The 18,692-nt window shown below is 40.1% G+C and overlaps 2 protein-coding genes across 3 annotated transcripts in view; one reads left to right on the top strand and one right to left on the bottom strand.

Moving 5' to 3' along the window:
- The window catches only part of PLAC8 (placenta associated 8), a 34,365-nt gene extending 31,509 nt beyond the window's left edge, over window positions 1-2,856 (top strand). The window contains exon 5 of the mRNA XM_069594558.1: window positions 2,555-2,856. The gene's annotated coding sequence lies outside the window, so the exon portion shown is untranslated. The remainder of the gene's footprint in view (window positions 1-2,554) is intronic.
- Window positions 2,857-9,508: 6,652 nt separating this feature from the next.
- COPS4 (COP9 signalosome subunit 4) overlaps window positions 9,509-18,692 on the bottom strand; it is a 38,592-nt gene continuing 29,408 nt past the window's right edge. The window contains exons 8-10 of one of the 2 annotated variants that reach the window (XM_069594543.1): window positions 17,737-17,852; window positions 16,012-16,096; window positions 9,509-10,012 (exon numbers count right to left, since the gene is read on the bottom strand). In XM_069594543.1, the coding sequence (XP_069450644.1) occupies window positions 9,879-10,012; window positions 16,012-16,096; window positions 17,737-17,852 (335 nt within the window). In that variant the 3' untranslated portion in view covers window positions 9,509-9,878. The remainder of the gene's footprint in view (window positions 10,013-16,011; window positions 16,097-17,736; window positions 17,853-18,692) is intronic. The other variant, XM_069594544.1, reaches the window with a different exon arrangement.

Genomic DNA, 18,692 nt, shown 5'->3' with positions numbered 1-18,692 from the left:
CTGGAGGAGGGGAGGGAGCAGTGACTAGAACCCCGAAGGAGAAAGCTGTATGATGGCTGCCCCGAGAGGACCTGAGCAGCTGGGGCAGCCCTACAGGAAGAGTCACCGGGGAAGGCGCCCTGACCTCACATTCTGACATCCTTCTGGGCTTCCCATTGGCTGAACCCACCAGAAAGGCAGAGACAAGGGTGGTATTGCTGGGGTACACAGGTCAGCCTCCCAGAGCACGAGGCAGGGTGGACAAGGGTAGAAATAGATCAGATGGGACCAACAGAAGATTTCTGACTCAGGATGGGATTTTAATGAAGAGAAAAGGGTGTTGCCTCTCAAGAGCAACATGAGTGAAACCTGAGTGCTGTGCTGTGATAAGGCGCTTCAGTCATGCCTGATTCTTTGTGACCCTATAGACCGTAGCCCACCAGGCTCCTCTGTCCATGGGATTCCCCTGGCAAGAATATTGAAGTGGGTAGCCATGCTCTCCTCCAGGGTATCTTCCCAACCCAGGGATTGAACCTTCGTCTCCTACGGCTACTGCACTGCAGATGGATGCTTTCTGGTTGAGCCACCAGGGAAGCCCAATGATACTGCAGAGGCAAAAAGAGGAAAAACATATTTATGAGTTTAGGTTCCTCTTGGCAGGAACATAAAAGGGGGAAAATAATGAGAAATGAAATATTTTACTGCAGCGTCATGAATATTAGGCTAATGATCTGGGCTTTTATTTGGTAAGCACTGGGGAGTTATTTGGGGGCTTCCCAGGTGACCCTAGTGATAAAGAATCTTCCCACCAACGCAGGAGACATAAGAGACATGGGTCCAGTCCCTGAGTCGGGAAGATCCCCTGGAGAAGGGCACGGCAACCTACTCCAGTATTCTTGCCTGGGGAATCCCAAGGACAGAGGAGTCTGTTGGGCAACTACGGTCCATAGGGTTGTAAAGATTTGGACACGACTAAAGCAACTTAGCATGCAGGCAGGGGAATTATTTTAGGTTGTAAGTAAAGGAGTAACATAGGTAGAGTTATGTTTGAGAAAAATTAACCTGGTAATGTTATGTACACAGACTGGACAGGGTAAGGTCAGAAGCAAAGAGGTGGCATTTCAACACTGCTTAAATAAACACATGAGACAATTTGGATAAAATATTAAGAGCTACCCACACATACATAAATCCTGGCATCTGAGCTTTTTTTTTTGACTTCAAGGAAATTATTTCTCTGAATTTTTAAGCTGGTATGCTGTAGAAATATCTTGGTGGTCCTGACTCTTGCTCATCAGCTTGGACCCTGTGTTATTCATTGACAATAAAACTTTAGATCTCCAAATATCTGTAATGGGAGAATCAAAAGATAAAGATCAATGAATAATGTGATTTATGTTGTAAACAGACTGAGGCAGAGAGGTACAAGAACCAACTAAAAAGGGAGAATATACAAATTTCCCAGAAGCACAGAATTTTAAATAATTAATGAAGGTATGCCTCCCCATAAGGAAAGAAAGCATTATTTCCCACCTCTTAAGTATGGGTTTGCATAGTGACTTTCAAAGTGTACAGTATGAAAGGGGGAGGGGTGGGGAGGCGAGAATAACCTTGGAAGACTAACCAGGTGGAAAAGCCTGACAAAATTACTTTAGCCAGTTATCATCATCGGTGGTGTCCTGTTGATAGCACATACCCCTGAAATGATGTGATGAAACTGGTGCTTCACCTCTGTGGTCTTCCTCTCAACACCCCACAACTCCATTCTAACCACCAGAAAAACATTAGACAAAAAACTGAGGCCCATTCTGCAAAATACAAAAATTAAGGCAGATTCTCCTCAAAACTGTCAAGGTCATCAGAAACAAGAAATGTCCAGTCACAGTTTAGAGGAGCCTGCTGCTGCTGCTGCTGCTGCTGCTAAGTCGCTTCAGTCGTGTCCGACTCTGTGCGACCCCATAGACAGCAGCCCACCAGGCTCCCCCGTCCCTGGGATTCTCCAGGCAAGAACACTCGAGTGGGTTGCCATTTCCTTTTCCAACGCATGAAAGTGAAAAGGGAAAGTGAAGTCGCTCAGCCGTGTCCGACCCTCAGCGACCCCATGGACTGCAGCCCACCAGGCTCCTCCATCCATGGGATTTTCCAGGCAAGAGTAACTCATTATGTTTCCTTAGGCACGACTGAGTGACTTCACTGAGTGGGGTGCCATCTCCTTCTCCAATGCATGAAAGTGAAAAGTGAAAGTGAAGTTGCTCAGTTGTGCCTAAGGAAACATAATGAGTAAAGGTAATATGCTCTCTGAATGGAATCTTGGAACAGCAAAGGGACATTATGTAAAAACTGAGCAATCTGAATAAAGAACAGGCTTTGATTAAATAATCTATCAACACTGGTTCATTAGCTGTGACACACCTACCATAGTAAGATGCTAGCCAGTCAGGAAACTGGTACAGGTATATGGAAACTCTCTTGCAACTTTTTTATAAATCTAAAATGATTCTAAAATTAAATCTTTGTTAAAAATTAAAAAGTAGATTGAGAAAATTTAACCATATTTTTTGTTTGTCCCTCGTAGGTGAAGAGCTCCCTTTCCCCTTTTTTTCTGTGGTCTCTCTCCTGACCCGGTGAAGAGCTCTTCCTGAAGCAACTAAAATCAACACCTCTTCAGCTTTTCCACTTTCTGCAAGTGAAATAAAATTGATATTTTTAATCACAATCAGTGGGGTTTAAAAAAAAACTGAACTTTTATTTCAAAGGAGTGTTATCCCTTAGTTTTGCTAAATGGTCCAGCGTAGTTTCTCCTTGCTATTAAGTTTTCCACCTTATAAATTCTGTATTACATTTTAAAACATAATCAAATAAAAGATTTTACTAGCATGACTCTTTACAGTTCTTTGCTGTCAATAAAATGTCTTTATGTCATTAGTCAATTCCAAGGGTCAATATCATAATTTTGTTCTCGTAGTTTGTTTTCCTAACAGGAGATTTTGGCCCACAGCAATTCCGCTCTCTTTCATCTAAGAAGTTTAAGAGAGAGAGAAAAAGACTATGGACAACTCTTCTAAGAAAGTGGTCCCCAACCTTTTTGAACCAGGGACCGGTTCCATGGAAGACAATTTTGCCATGAAGGAGGGCTGGGGGCAGGGGTGGGGTGGGGTGGGGTGGGTGGAGGAGAGAGAGGGAAGGATGATTCAAGCACATTACATTAATTGTGCACTTTATTTCTATTATTATTACATCAGCTCCACCTCAGATCATCAGGCATTACATTCCAGAGGTTGGGGACTCCTGTTCTAAGACACTCACAGTACATTTAACCAACGCTTTCCCTCCTTTTCATGCTACCTACAAGCAGTATTAATGCTGACAAAGCAATAATGCACTAAGCTCTGCTTCCCAACTGCATACCTGATGGTTTCATTGTTGTGTTATTAATTTTCTCTTTTGCAAATGAGGTATCAAAGCAGGTAATAAAAATTCAATTGTCAAATTCAGTATGATTCAATTTTGGTTAAAAACTGATAGATCAATGTGTGAAGTCATCATTTCTTTTTTTCACATTTCTCATCCTGTTTATCCTCTGCAACATTTTGCTCTGCTGAAAATCTCACTTCCTAATTTCCTTTCTTTCTCCCCCTACACTTCTGAGTCCATTTCATTTGTTGGGGTGGAGGGTGGGGGAAGGCAACCTTCAGACTAGTAGAAATAGCTACTGTAAGTAGAAATATCTATTAGCAGAAACATCTACTGTAAATAAATATTTCACTATAAGTATATTGTGAAATTTCAGTGAGAAAAAATGTAAAACCACCTGGAACTTAATAGGCACTCAAACTTGAGTCCTTTGCCCCCTTTTTTCACTTGCCTTTTTTCACTTGTGTAGGTGTTTTGCAAGGTTCTTTCCTGGGTCCATTCCTTTCACACCTCCTAGTCTTCTTGGAATCATCTACTCTCATAGCTTCAGATGCCTCCTATACACCAAGGAGGACTGTATTTCTAGTTCTTCTCTTACTATTGATCAGAATGTCTCTTCCACTGCTTACAAAACAAGTGCTTCTTGGTCCCCTACCCATTCTCTACCCAACAGGTCAAACGACTTCACTACCCAGGTTTTCAAGGTAAGAAATCTAGATATCAGTGAAACCTAGATTGTCTCATCACACCCTTCTCCCTTCTCACATCTACTCAGACACCAACTTCGGTCACTTAAACTCCACTTGATAACCCTAGTGGACGATCTTGTTTGTTCCTGTATCTGCAGTGCCTAGAAAAATGCCTGACACCTAGTAGATACATATGCAAATCGCTTGGGCCACCTGATACCAAGAACTGACTCACTGGAAAAGACCCTGATGCTGGGAAAGATTGAGGGCGGAAGGAGAAGGGACAACAGAGGATGAGATGGTTGGATGGCATCACTGACTCAATGGACATGAGTTTGAGCAGCCTCCAGGAGTTGGTGATGGACAGGGAAGCCTGGCATGCTGCAGTCCATGGAGTCACAGAGTCGGACATGACTGAGCAACTGAACTGAAGAGATCGTTTATTGAATGAATTGATCTGTCCTCTCCTCTTTGTCAGAGAAGGCAATGGCTCCCCACTCCAGTACTCTTGCCTGGAAAATCCCATGGATGGAGGGGCCTGGTGAGCTGCAGCTCATGGGGTCGCTAAGAGTTGGGCACAACTGAGCAACTTCACTTTCACCTTTCACTTTCATGCATTGGAGAAGGAAATGGCAACCCACTCCGGTGTTCTTGCCTGGAGAATCCCAGGGATGGGGGAGCCTGGTGGGCTACCGTCTATGGGGTCGCACAGAGTTGGACACAACTGAAGTGACTTAGCAGCAGTAGCAGCAGCTCCTGTTTGTCTCCACTGCCAAGAATGTAGTCCAAGCCCGTATTACATCTTTTGAGAATCATGTTTATAGCTCCTGAATTAGTTTCTTGGCCTCTAGTAACTCCAGCTCCCATTGCTTTCTCCCCAGTCCATCCTGTACACTGCTTGCCATGAAAAAATTGTAAACATCCTAAAAATCCTAAAAAACTTTCCCTGATCCTTCACGACGTAGCCTCAATCTACCTCTTTAGCCTATTCCACCACCATCATCATGTTTTCCCTCTCCAAATTTCCTGTTTTCCCTACTTCAAACACGCATACTTATTTCAAATTTCCAATTCCAAATGCTCGATGTTTAAAATATATCAATTGACTTTTAAAAATATATCTATCTGGTTGTGCTGGGTCTTGGTTTCAGCGCTTGGGATCTTCACTGTGGCACACAGGATCTATTGTTGCACTGTGGAGTCTTCTCCAGTTGTAGCACCGGACTCAGTAGTTGCAGCATGTAGGCTCAGTTGCCCTATGACACATGGGTTCTTAGTTCCTGGACCAGGAATCAAACCTGCAACCCCGCATTGGAAGGCAGATTTGTAACCACTGGACCACCAGGGAAGTCCTGAAAGCAACTGACTTTTGTATATTAACCTCATATCCTGCAACTTTGCTATAACTGCTTGTTAGTTGCAAGAATTTTTTCTTCTGGTTCCTTGAGATTTTCTACATAGATAATCATGTCAACTGTGAACAGAGATAATTTTATTTCTTCCTTCCCAGTTCAGTTCAGTAGCTCAGTCATGTCCACTCTTTGTGACCCCATAGACTGCAGCATACCAAGCTTCCTTGTCCATCACCAACTCCCAGAACTTGCTCAAACTCATGTCCATTGAGTTGGTGATGCCATCCAACCATCTCATCCTGTGTCGTCCCCTTCTCCTCCTGCCTTCAATCTTTCCTAGCATCAGGGTCTTTTCCAAGGAGTCACTGCTATGCATCAGGTGGTCAAAGTATTGGAGTTTCAGCTTCAGCATCAGTCCTTCCAATGAATATTCAGGACTGATTTCCTTTAGGATTGACTGGTTTGATCTCCTTGCAGTCCAAAAGACTCTCAAGAGTTTTTTCCAACACCACAGTTCAAAAGCATTAATTCTTCAGAACTTTCTTTATGTCCAAATCTCACATCCATACATGACTACTGGAAAAACCATAGCTTTGGCTATACGGACCTTTGTCAGCAAAGTAACATCTCCATTTTTTAATATGCTGTCTGGGTTGGTCATAGCTTTTCTTGCAAGGAGCAAATGTCTTTAATTTCATGGCTGCAGTCACTATCTGTGGCCAATCTGTATTTAAAGGCTAACTTTCTTTTCTGGTCTTACGGCATCACCCAGGACTTATAATACAATGTCCAATAAGAGTGGTGAGGGAATTCCCTGGTAGTCCAGTAGTTAGGACTCTGTGCTTTCGGTGCCAAGGGTGCAGGTTCAATTACTGGTGGGGGATTCCACAAGCCCCTGGGCATGGCCAAAAGAATTGGAGTGGTGAGAGTGGACAGCTTTGCCTTATTCCTGATTTTAGGGAAAAGAATGTAGCAATCTAGTTTCTCACCATTATAATCTTAGCTATAGGGTTTATGTACATCAGTTCAGTTCAGTCGCTCAGCCGTGTCCGACTCTGCAACCCCATGAATCGCAGCATGCCAGGCCTCCCTGTCCATCACCAACTCCCGGAGTTCACTCAGACTCACGTCCATCGAGTCAGTGATGCCATCCAGCCATCTCATCCTCGGTCGTCCCCTTCTCCTCCTGCCCCCAGTCCCTCCCAGCATCAGAGTCTTTTCCAATGAGTCAACTCTTTGCATGAGGTGGCCAAAGTAGTGTACTGGAGTTTCAGCTTTAGCATCATTCCTTTTGTACATATTCTTTATTAAATTGAGGAAATTCCTCTGTATTCCTAGCTTGTTGAAATTTATCATGAATAGGTGTTGGGTTTTATAAAAATGCTTTTTCTGTACTTACTGGTATGATCAAAGAACTTTTCTTCTATAGCTTATGGATGTGATGAAGTACATTAATTGATTTTTTAATGTTGAACAATTTATACACCTGGAATAAATCCCACTTGGCCATGGCATATAATTCTTTTTATGTATTGCTGGATTTGACTCACTAATATTTTGTTAAGAATTTTTGCATCTATGTTCATGATAGATACAGAACTGCACTTTTCCTTTCTTATAATATCTTTATCTGGCTTTGGTGGAAGGATGATGCTTGCCTTAAAAAAAAAAATAAATGAAGAAGTGTTCTCATGCTTCTATTTTCTGAGATTGTAGAGAATTGGTATGATTTCTTCCTTAAATGTTTGATAAAATTCACTAGTGAACTCATCTAGGCCCAGTGCTTTCTGTTATGGAAGGTTATTAATTATTGATTTAAAAAATTTAATAGTTATCAGCCTATTCAGATTATTTCTTGTGAGAATTGGTAGATATCGCTCATAGAATTGGTCCATATCATCTAAGTTATCAAATTTATCAGCATAGAGCTATTCATCCTTAATTATTCCTCTAATCTTCATAGGATCCGTAGTGATGACCCTTTTATTTCTGATATTAGTAATTTTTGTCTTCTCTTTTTATCTTAGTCTGGCTAGAGTCAATCATTTTATTCATTTTTTCAAAGAAACAGGCTTTGATTTCATTGATTTTCTATTAACGTCCTGTTTCCAAGTTTCACTATTTACACTCTACTCTGATTTTTCTTATTTCATCCCTTCTGCTTACTTTGGATTTAATTTTTTTTCTAGTTTCCTCTTGTGGAAGCTTATTTAGATCTTTCTTCTTTCCTAATACATGCACTGCATCCCACAAATTTTGATAAGTTGTATTTTCATTTAGTTCAAAATATTTTCAAATTCTTGAGATTTCTTCTTTAATCTGCATGTTATTTAGAAGTATGTTGTTTAATCTCCAAGTTTTAGGGAAATTTCCAGCTATGTTTATTTTCAGTTTCATTTCATTGTGGTCAGAGAGCATACATTTTATTTCTATTTTTTTTAACTTGTTGTGTTTTATGACCCAGGATATGGTCTACTCTGGTGAATGTTCTATGTGAGCTTGAGTGTACTATCGTTGTATGTAGTTTAGAAATATCAGATTAGATCCAGTTGATTGATGGTGCTGTTGAGTTCAAATACGTACTTAGTAACTTTCTGCCTGCTCAATCTGTCCACGGCTGACAGAATGGTGGTGAAGTTTTCAAGTACAGTGGATTCATCTATTTCTCCTTGCAGTTTCATCAGTTTTTGCCTCACATTTTTTGTTGTTGATTAAAAATATTGATTCCATTTTCCCCATCCTTTCTTAGTGTATCAATTATATATATTTCTAAAATTTTATAGTTCTGAAATTTCAATCTCTCTGATTACACTACCCATCTGTCCTTGACACCTTCAGTTTCAGTTCAGTCGCTCAGTTGTGTCCGACTCTTTGTGACCCCATGAAATCACAGCACGCCAGCCTCCCTGTCCATCACCAACTCCCAGAGTTCACTCAGACTCACGTCCATTGAGTCAGTGATGCCATCCAGCCATCTCATCCTGTTGTCCTCTTTTCCTCCTGCCCCCAATCCCTCCCAGCATCAGAGTCTTTTCCAATAAGTCAACTCTTGACATGTTGTCTAAAAAAAAATTGTTTAGTTGCTAAGTCATGTCACAAGTAGGCTAACAGGGACTGCAAATATCCAGCTGGCTTTTCCCCAGGTCAGATAAGGCCTTGGTAGAGTAATTTCCTTCAGAGGGCAGGCCTTTGTCATGGAAAATGATCTGGAAGTATTTCAAAATAGTCGCTTTCTCCTCCCCTGAAACACAAGGGGATCCCTCATCTTAATCATGAGAACTTCCTGGAGTACCAGGGGGTTTTAACTGTCCTGCCAATCCAAACTTATTGCTATTATTTCAACCCCATGGGCTGCAGCCCACCAGACTCCTCTGTCCATGGGATTTCCCAGGCAAGAATACTGGAGTGGGCTGCCATTTCCCTCTTCAGGGGATCTTCCCAAAGCAGGGATCTAACGCACATCTCCCGCATTGCAGGCATTCTTTACCACTGAGCCTCCACAGAAGCCCTAGTCCATAGTTAGCCTCCAGTAATTTCTCAAAGTTACCATCTCACTATTCACCAGTTACTGGCTCCAGCTGGTCTGCTCCTGGTAAGCTGACCTTTACTGTGACTCTATTTTTCCAGTTTTGGGGGTGGTGGTGTGCCCTGTGACCTCAATTCTCTGGTGGACCTAAGAAAAGGAATTGATTTTTTTCCACCTGTTAAGCCGTCTCTTGCTGTGAGGATGGAGGGACTACTTGAGCTCCTTACATGTTTGAGTTGAAACTGGTAGTTGCCTACAGACTCTTTTGTAAAAGTCCTTCCCCATGTTCTCTATGAAGGGAGGCTGGAATGATTCTGAGGAGTCTTTGCTGATCCTTCTCTGCTAAATAAAAAATTCCCCACTGTGTGCTCTCAGACTTGGTACAAGTATTTCAAGTGCTGACTCTTGGCTCTGTGACTGTGAATACCTAGGGAAGAGGCTTTTTGGCTTATCTTTTCATTTCTTGCCTACGGGACAAATAATTGTCTGCAGAAGCAAAAGGGAAAAGGAACAAAAGACTATTCACTAATTAAAAACAAAAGTACTACTTTTATTTGGCTCACTTCTCCATTTATTAGAATAACCACCTGTGGAGAGGCACAAAGCACTTATTTTTACATGACTACAAAGTTATCACAAATCCCAAACTCCTTAGCCACAGATATGTCACTTACTCTGTTTAAAGAAAAAGCTTTCAAAACATCTGAGTTAGCTTGATACACAGAGACCCTGAATAAATGGGAACTACATATTTTTTAAATGCTTGTACTTCCTGCTCTAATAATGTCTTCTTTAAATAAAATCCAGCATAAAAGGGATTGAACGATGCAAGGTCATGATGCAAATGTTTCTGAGAGATAGTGAAATGAATCCGTACAACATGGGAAAGGTGTAGTGTGCACAGACGGCCTGCAGGAGTCACTGAGCCATCTGGGCCTCCATGGCTTGAGCTGTCCATTCTGGTGCTGTCTGGCTAATTTTCTCCAGCAGGTTATTCACTTGGAAACACAGTGACTGGATCTGTTTGTCCCATGTTGGCAGGGCTTCTCGTGCTAGAGAAAAAAGGAATAATGTACAAAGCTGAAGTTACTCCTTTGCGACCGTAGTGAATGTGAGTTAGAAGACAAAATACAGAAACGCTGATTTTTAAAAGTTTAATACGAAACTCTTGGCCGATAAAATTAAGCTAATTAAGCAACAGTTAAGAAAAGTACTCCAGTCACTGGCACAGAATATAAAACAAAACAAAAATATACAAAATAAAACCAATCAAACCACCTCAGCCACAACAGTAAGATGACTTCACTGAAGTTAAAGCACTGAAGTGCTTGTCTCACTCAGTTTATACCTTAAGATCCCCTGAAGGAGGGACAGCCTACCCACTCCAGGATTCTTGGGCTTCCCTGGTGGCTCAGTTGGTAAAAAATCTGCCGGCAACGCAGGAGACCTGGGTTTGATCCTTGGATTGGGAAGATCCCCTGGAGAAGGGAAAGGCTACCCACGCCAGTATTCTGGCCTAGAGAATTCCATGGAGTGTATAGTCTGTGGGGTCACAAAGAGTTCGACAGGACTGAGCGACTTTCACTTTCTTTCACTTTATACCTTCATAAGACACTGCCACCTACTGGGGAAAGTAAGCCTATTTACCTACTCCACGCTGTCTCTACTGGACTCTAAAGAATATTTTAATATTTAAACTCCAAACAAAAAACCTCATGATCTAGCAGGCTTTTCTCTGCACAGCAATCTGCAGTTAGAAATGAAAAACTAGGGAGGGAGCAGCTCCATCCAAAACAGCATCAACATTTACAAATTTGGGCACAGAATTAATGACGGGAAAAAAAACTATAAAATCTGACTAAAGGACATAAAATAACTTGAGCAGATACAAACCACATTTCCAGCTGGAAAGATGTAATATCTTAAAAATATCAGTCCTTTTCTATTAATACATAAATTTAAAGAAATTTCCAAGACAATCCCCCCTTTCTCTGTTTTGCTTCCTGAACAAGATAAAATTACTGAAGTTAATATGGAAAAACTGATGTTTGAGAATAGCCAAGATAATTTTGAAAATTAAAAACAGGGGAAGGATTATAGTACATCTACACAACTAAGTATTACTCAGCCTTAGAAAGGAATGAAGTACTGACTACATGTTATAACATGAGTGAAACTTGAAAACACTACATTACGTGAAAGAAGCTGAAAGGTCACATATTGCATGGTTTCATTCATATCAAATATCCACAACAGGTAAATCCATAGAAACAACAGAAATTAGCTGCCAGGGGCTGGAGAGAGAGAGGTATGAGGAGTAAGTGCTTAAGGGGCATGGGGCTTCTTTTTGAGAAGATAAAACTATTCTGGAACCAGGCAGAGATGGTGGCTGTACAACACTGGAAACATACTAAATGATACGGAATGATTAATCTCACAGATGTGAATCTTGACTCAATTAAAAAATAGTAGTGGAGGGACAGGGTCTGCTCTATCAAGAGCAAACTCTCTTATAAATTACGCAATATTGTTACAGATCCATGGAACAGAAAGACATCCAAACTAATTTGTGAAACGTGTGTGCGTGCTAAGTCGCTTCAGTTGTGTCTGACTCTTTGCAGCTCTACGGACTGCAGCCCGCCAGGCTCCTCTGCCCATGGGATTCTCCGGGCAAGAATACTGGAGTAGGTTGCCTTGCCCTACTCCACGGGATCTTCCTGACCCAGGGATCAAGCCCACGTCTCTTACATTTCCTGCACTGGCAGTCGGGTTCTTTACAACTAGCACCACATGAAACCTAATACACTTCAAAGATCAGAAAGGATGCTTTATTTAATAAATGATACTCATATAATTGGCAATCTATCTTTAAAAAAAAACAGCTAGACTATGATTTAAAATTATACACAAAAATGAACTACAGACTGAATTTGTAAATATAAAATAATAAATAAAATATTAAAGAAACTTTAAATATTAATTTAACCCCAAAATGAAGGAGACTTTCTTACTCAATACAGAAAACACAAAAGTCATAAAATTAAAAATGGACATATTTGGCTGCAAAAAAAACTTTTAAATGTGTCTGGGGTTAGGGTTTATGGTACACATTGCCTAACAGAAACACAACTGATAGAATGAGAAAAGTATCTGTAACATTGATATAGGAAAGGTATGGAGAAGAAAGGAAGGAAATATGTAAGAAAAAATAACAATTCACAGACGAGAAAATGCTAATGACCAACACATGGAAAGATTTAAACTTCACCAGTGCCAAGGAAATGTACAGTAAGACAATAATGCAGTATTTCCCCCCAACAACAGGCAAAAGATGAAAAAAAAAGAATATCCAATTGTTAAAGCTTCATTTCTCATGTTGGTGGACGCGTAAATGGCTATAGCTTTCTGAGTAGCTATTAATCAAAATACATATATCCTCTGAAACATCAAAGTATGCAACTTCTGAGACTTCATTCTAGAGAACTAAGTGTCCCAGGATTTAAAGATTTGCACAAGGAAACCACCTGAATGTCTAGCAACAGGTGAACAGTTGAACTCCATGAAATAACCACACAACTATTAAAACAAATAAATTAGATTTTATATCTAGTGACTTGAAAATATGTTCATGGTACATTAACTTAAAAAAAAAAAACACTTTGTAGAATACTATGTACTTTAAGGCAGGATGCCATTTTTTAAAGTCCCTACCTTTTTTTACTTCTCTATATAAGCATGCAGAAAGACAGACAAGATTTCAGACTGATACTAGTTGTGCCAGACAGGTGGGGTTAGAGGAATGCAAGAGACAGTGAAAAGATATTAGAGACTCTTCCTTTAGTCACTGGTGTAATATTTACTTCTTAATAAGAGCAGATTTACCATTGTAATTTTTTTAATCTAAGAAAATTAGAAAGGAAAATATTCCATATTCTATCAAGTTGGCAGACATTAATTTAAATTGTTCTTTTACTTGGTGACCCCTCTGCTATACTATTGATCATATACTGTATTTGTTAATTCAATAATTATTTATTTCCCACTTACAATAGGCAGGGCATTGGAAAAGATGTTGGACATATGGAGAACAAGAAACACTTAATATTGATCACTAGGAAGCTGAGCTTGGTAACAGAAACAGGCATTTAGACAAAGAGCTACAGAAATGGAAATAATTATGATTAATGCTAGCAAGAAATTCAGGGTGACAAGAACATATAACTTAGAGCTACTCCTAAACTGAGGAGTCAGGAAAATCATTATTGATTAACGCTGTTGAAACTAAGACATGGGGACCAATAGAAGATGACTGGAGAGGCTAGCTGTGGAGGGATGGCTATTCTGGAATGTCTGATATGGGAAGGAACCTACAGTGATGGAGAAAACAAAAAGACCTGTGGGCTGGACTGGAAAGAGAAATTCATAAAGGGTCATGCACGATCTTTTGGAGACTTTGCAGAATTTTACTCTACAAGCAATGGGGAAACCATTCAACCAGCATGTAATGGAATAGACACTGAATCATTTGGTTTTTATTTCTTTTTTCTGCCTGTTTGCATTTTTCAAAGATCATGATCACTCTGGCTATAGCAGGGTAATGGGACTAGAAAGAAGCAATTGCAGACATGAAGAAAAACTTAAGAGGCTATTTCTTAAGCCCAAAAGAGGGTACAGGAACTTAGAATAGAGTGGTCACAGGAACAAATGAAGCAAAGTATGTGGATTCTAGATACACATAAGACAGAAAGTTGAAAGGATTCCGGGCAGCAAAGAAAAGAAGGGGTCAAGGATAAGGGTGCTGGAGAAGGTGAATGCTCTAGTTCTGGATAGCTGGTTGGTTGTTCTGAGAGGCAGGCAGGGAGGGGAAATGGTCAATGTGGTTTTGGATATGTTCCTTCTGAGATGCCCACGAAGCAGTCAGGTGGGAAACACCTATTTGTCAATTAGAGCCGCTGAGTCTGGGATTCAGAAGGGAGACTTACACTAGAAATCTAAGTATTATCTGCACAGAGATGGATCAATAGGAGTAAATGAGAGGGTACCAGGTTACTAGGGTAACTCAGCAGAGCAAGAAGAAAAGGCCAAGGAGTAAGTCCTAAGCAGCCCCAATATTTAAATGTAAAGCACTACAGAGTCTACAGAGATGGCTGGGAAGAACACCTGGAGAAAAAGGCGGAGAAGCAGGAGAACATGGTGAAGGAGATGGACAGAAGTCAAGGGGGTGGCGGGCAATCAAAAAGGAGTAAATGGTCAACCCTATGCGATATGATGCAAAGCCAAGATGAAGCCTGAAAGATAAAAGGATTTTTACTAAAACAGAAGAGACCCGAGTATGTTTAAATATTGATAGAAAAAAGCCAACAAAGGGGGGGGGGAGGATGAAAATGGACAAAATAATTGCTAAGCTCAAGTTCTTTAAAAAGATTTCTGTTGGGGGTAGGGAGTGGCAGAGTTCGGAGAAGGGATCCCAAGTGGAAGAACTAGAAAGAGAGATGGAAACCATCTCCAGCATAACATGAAAGAAGAAAAAGACAAAATTCAATCTATATTTAACATTTAGGAGTTTATAAATCTGATAAAGAAGTTAAGGTAATTTCATATGAACAGCTTTTTTTTTCTTCTCTCTATGAACAGGAAATGCAGTTTTCTCCTGGGTGAAGGAGGACAAAAGTCGGAGATTTAGGAAACTGAGATCAGAACCAGTCACAGCAGAGTAGGGAAAAAGAGTGGGCTAGAGAAATGTACGAAGAATCCCAGGCAGTGTGGAGAACCGAGGACCCTGGATTTGCAGCGCTATCAATCAATCTGGGACTCTTGACTCTTGTCCAGCAACCCTAGTTTAGCTACTCAAGGACAGGCCTGGAAAAGGCCGAAGGATGGGGTCATTCAAGGTGAAGACCTGCTGGACAGCAGGAACAAAGTTAGTAGGCAAGTGGTCTGGGGCCTCTGCAAAAGAGTAACTGAAATGATGAACCATGAACTCTAAGCTGGATAGGAAGAACAGCAAAACTAAAAAGGGAGACGTCCCTGGAGGTCCTGTGGTTAAGACTCTACTCCCAATGCAGGGGACCCGGGTTCAATCCCTGGTCAGGGAACTAGATCCCACATGCCGTAACTAAAGAGTTCCTATGCTGCAACTTAGGAAAAAAAAAAAGATCCTGCATGTCACAACGAGGCACAGCCAAATACAAACAACTTTTTAAAATAATAAGATAAAGTAAAAGACTTTTAAAGGGCTAGGACGACAGGAGGAAAGTGAAAGTCACAGACGGAAGGCTCCAGCACGGTCAAGGAAGAGGTGAAGCAGATGTACCCGAGAGAGACCACTAGAAAGGCTGGGGAAAGGCCATGGCCAGAGTCGGGTATTTCAAGTCACAACTGTCCAAGCAGAATGGTTCTGGTACAGTAAGGTCCAGGGCACAAGTGAGGTGGCAAGAGGGGCTGAGGAGGCATTAAGACAAACGAGATCTACTTATCCGTCTGCCTCCATCAGTTTAGTGAGCTGTTGAATAGGAAATGCAACTGTCCTTTCTACACACCCATTACATGGTACAGTCAATAAATGTTTGGTGAGTAAATGAATGAATACAGCAATCCCAGTTTCAATTTTTCCTCCTTGCGTTCAGACTGCAAGGAGACCGAACTAGTCAATCCTAAAGAAAAGCTCCAATACTTTAACCACCTGATGCATAGAAGTGACTCCCTGGAAAAGACCCTGATGCTGGGAAAGACTGAAGGCAGGAGAAGGGGATGATAGTGAATGAGATGGTTGGATGGCATCACCAACTCAATGGACATGAGTTTGAACAAGCTCCTGCTCATGGTGAAGGATGGGAAGCCTGGCATGCTGCAGTCCATGGGGTCACAAAGAGTCGGACCCGACTGAGTGATTGAACAACAACAACAACAATTTCTCTAGGAAGTAAGTTCATTCCAGTAGTAAGATTCTGCGTCAAAGGAAAATGCTTGGCAATTGCTCACTCAGCATGTTTTAATCACAAATACACAATACTGTCATTTCATCATGCTATAACCAAGCAAAACTTCTTACTTTCAAAATGAACTATCCCATCAATCTGATCAATAAATCCATTCATACGTCCTTCTGTGATCATTTGTGATGCTATCTTTTCTGCCTGTTTAAAAAAAAAAACAAAACTCTTAGACATTTTAATTATCACATCGAGTTATTCACACATGCTCATCAACAGAACTGAAAGCTTTTGGGTTAGCTGACCATCACTAAGCCTTATGTATGTGTTCATCTGCCGTTTGTTACAAGAGCAAATCTTGTAAGTCTGCCTATTTAATTCCCCAATTCTTTCTGGGTACAATCCATTCTTTTACGCTAACTGGGATCTGTTTCTCTTGTAAGATTTTGAACAAGCACCTAGCCCTCTTAGCAATTTTTCCTCTCTGCTCAAAATCAAACTCACAATTTTTCTTCTCTCTGGGATCCACACCTCAAAAAAATCCCTAGCTTTTCTTATTCCATTTCAGTTCAGTTTTCACATTATCACCCCCAAAACTATTTAAGACAGTAGTTTTTTTGAAGGAAAAACTGAAAGGAAGAAGAGTGTTCAAATTTAACAGGGAAATGAAAGGATTTAAAAGACAATTAAAGGGGAGCAGAAAGTCCTCTGATTCCTAAAGACATACTTCATGTTTACTGTCTATTAAGGAAACTGGATTGTAAGTCATAGTAATTCTGATCATGTTCATAATCAACCCTAATTCACTCCCGAACAGACTGTGACTAGCATTTACTGCTAAAAATATATTCACTTCCCTTAGTCTCAGCAAGGAAGTTATGCCTCAAAGCCTAAGAAGCAAGCATCTATTAATGGGAACTAAAGCTTTGGTTCCAAAATGGTTCCACTGCCTCCATTGTGTATGAAATGCATACATGTAAAGGAACCGTGTTAGTGAAATTTTAATTCAGTATTTTCTACCAGATAAAGGAGACATGACCATAACTGCATGACTTTAAGGTCTACAAGTTAGTAAAAGTAAGGTTGATTGCTTGCTTTATCTAAAATTAACAGAGTGTTCTGTAGATGACACCTGAAATACCCTCTAAATAATACTGGCACTTTTCTGGAATTTACACATAGCCAACCAAATCATGACTAAGAATGAAATCAACTCCCTAATAACGCAGCCAACTTCTTAAGTTAAATCCACCACAGAAGTTACAATAGAATAGCTTATAGTATTACCATAGTCATTAAAGGGCAGGAAAAAGAACTGAGGCAAATGGTAGTTAAAAATCAGAAACCACTTTGAAGTGGATTTGAACAGATACGAAACAAAGATATTCTTACAAAATGGGAGTCATAACCTGGAACCCCTTTAAGATTTCCATTCTAGGTCACTTTACCATGAATTACAACTTAAAAAAAATCCAAAACCAAAGACAATTAATTCCATTATAGTACTATTTTAACACTCAAATAATTTACTTCCATTTATCTGAGGCTTTTTATTTATGTTTTTATTGTATACATACAATGTATACAATATTTACCGATTATAGCCATCCCTCAATATCAGCCCTGGGGGGTTGGTTCCATGAGGGCCCTGGCTACCAAAATCCACTGAGGCTCCAGACCCTTACATAAAATGGAGTAGTACAATGAATACAGCTGGCCCCCTCCATATCCACAAATTTTTCATCCACAGTTCTTGAGGTCCAGCTGTATGTATTTTATTTTCTCTTTATATCAATGATTTAGTCTCTTAACTTCCTTTTTATGTATTGGAAATAAGAAAATACCTTAGCTGCAGGAATCTCTAAAAGGGCTCCAAGTTCTTCAAAAGTAATATTATTATATAATTTGCTTGCAGACAATAAATTGTGTTCAATAACAGCTCTGTCCAAGATGCTAGAACCTTAAATATAAATAAGAAAGTTATAATTTTGAAACTAGGTTTACACTCTTAAAAAACACGTCTTTAAAAAAAAAAATTTCCAGACATGTAATAATTCATAATCATTGTCTTTATTCTTATCAACATTTTAAAAGCAACCAAGATACCCTAATTGGTACATTTGGAATCATACAATTAAATAAAAATAACATTTAGAAGATGACTGGCAAGTAGCTACTTATTAGCTGAACAGATTTAGTCCTCTGGATTTGGGCTTTTGCTTCCTTGGACTAGTTAGCAGCTTCATTGCCTTCTCTTCTCTTGCTATAAGCACAGATTTCATCAGCAAGCAGCAGCAAAACACTCATGCAATCATGCTTACAGCTTGATAAGTAAAAACATACAGAGCAATGGGAATGTCTCTATTTCTCTGGGCACTGCACAAGTACTGTCCTGAGGCAAATGTGAGAAGTGTTTGGATGGCAAGATCCCTTCGTGAGATCTCAGGCATAGGATCTTCCCCTAAGAAAGATAAAACAGGGCCTGACAGAGTTCTGGACCTAAGGTCCCATCCTGAAAGTGTTAGACTGTTGGGCTCACCCAATTCTTTTTTTCCCTTTTATTGAGATATAATTAACATGTAACATTGTATTCATTTAAGGTATATAACAGTGAGTTGATATATGTATATACTGTGAAATGATCATCACCAGTTTAGTTAACTAGCATCATCACCTCACAGTTATAATTTTTTTCTTGCGATGAGGACTTTTAAGATTGACTCTCTTAGCCACTTTCCAATATAAAGACCTAAATAAATAGGAAAATATAGAAGATTTAATATTGTTCACTCCCCAAATT

This window comes from Ovis canadensis, chromosome 6 (assembly GCF_042477335.2).
Source record: "Ovis canadensis isolate MfBH-ARS-UI-01 breed Bighorn chromosome 6, ARS-UI_OviCan_v2, whole genome shotgun sequence".
NCBI lineage: Eukaryota > Metazoa > Chordata > Mammalia > Artiodactyla > Bovidae > Ovis > Ovis canadensis.
The sequence above is the reverse complement of the archived record's forward strand: the minus strand, read 5'-3'. Positions and strand labels throughout refer to the sequence as shown.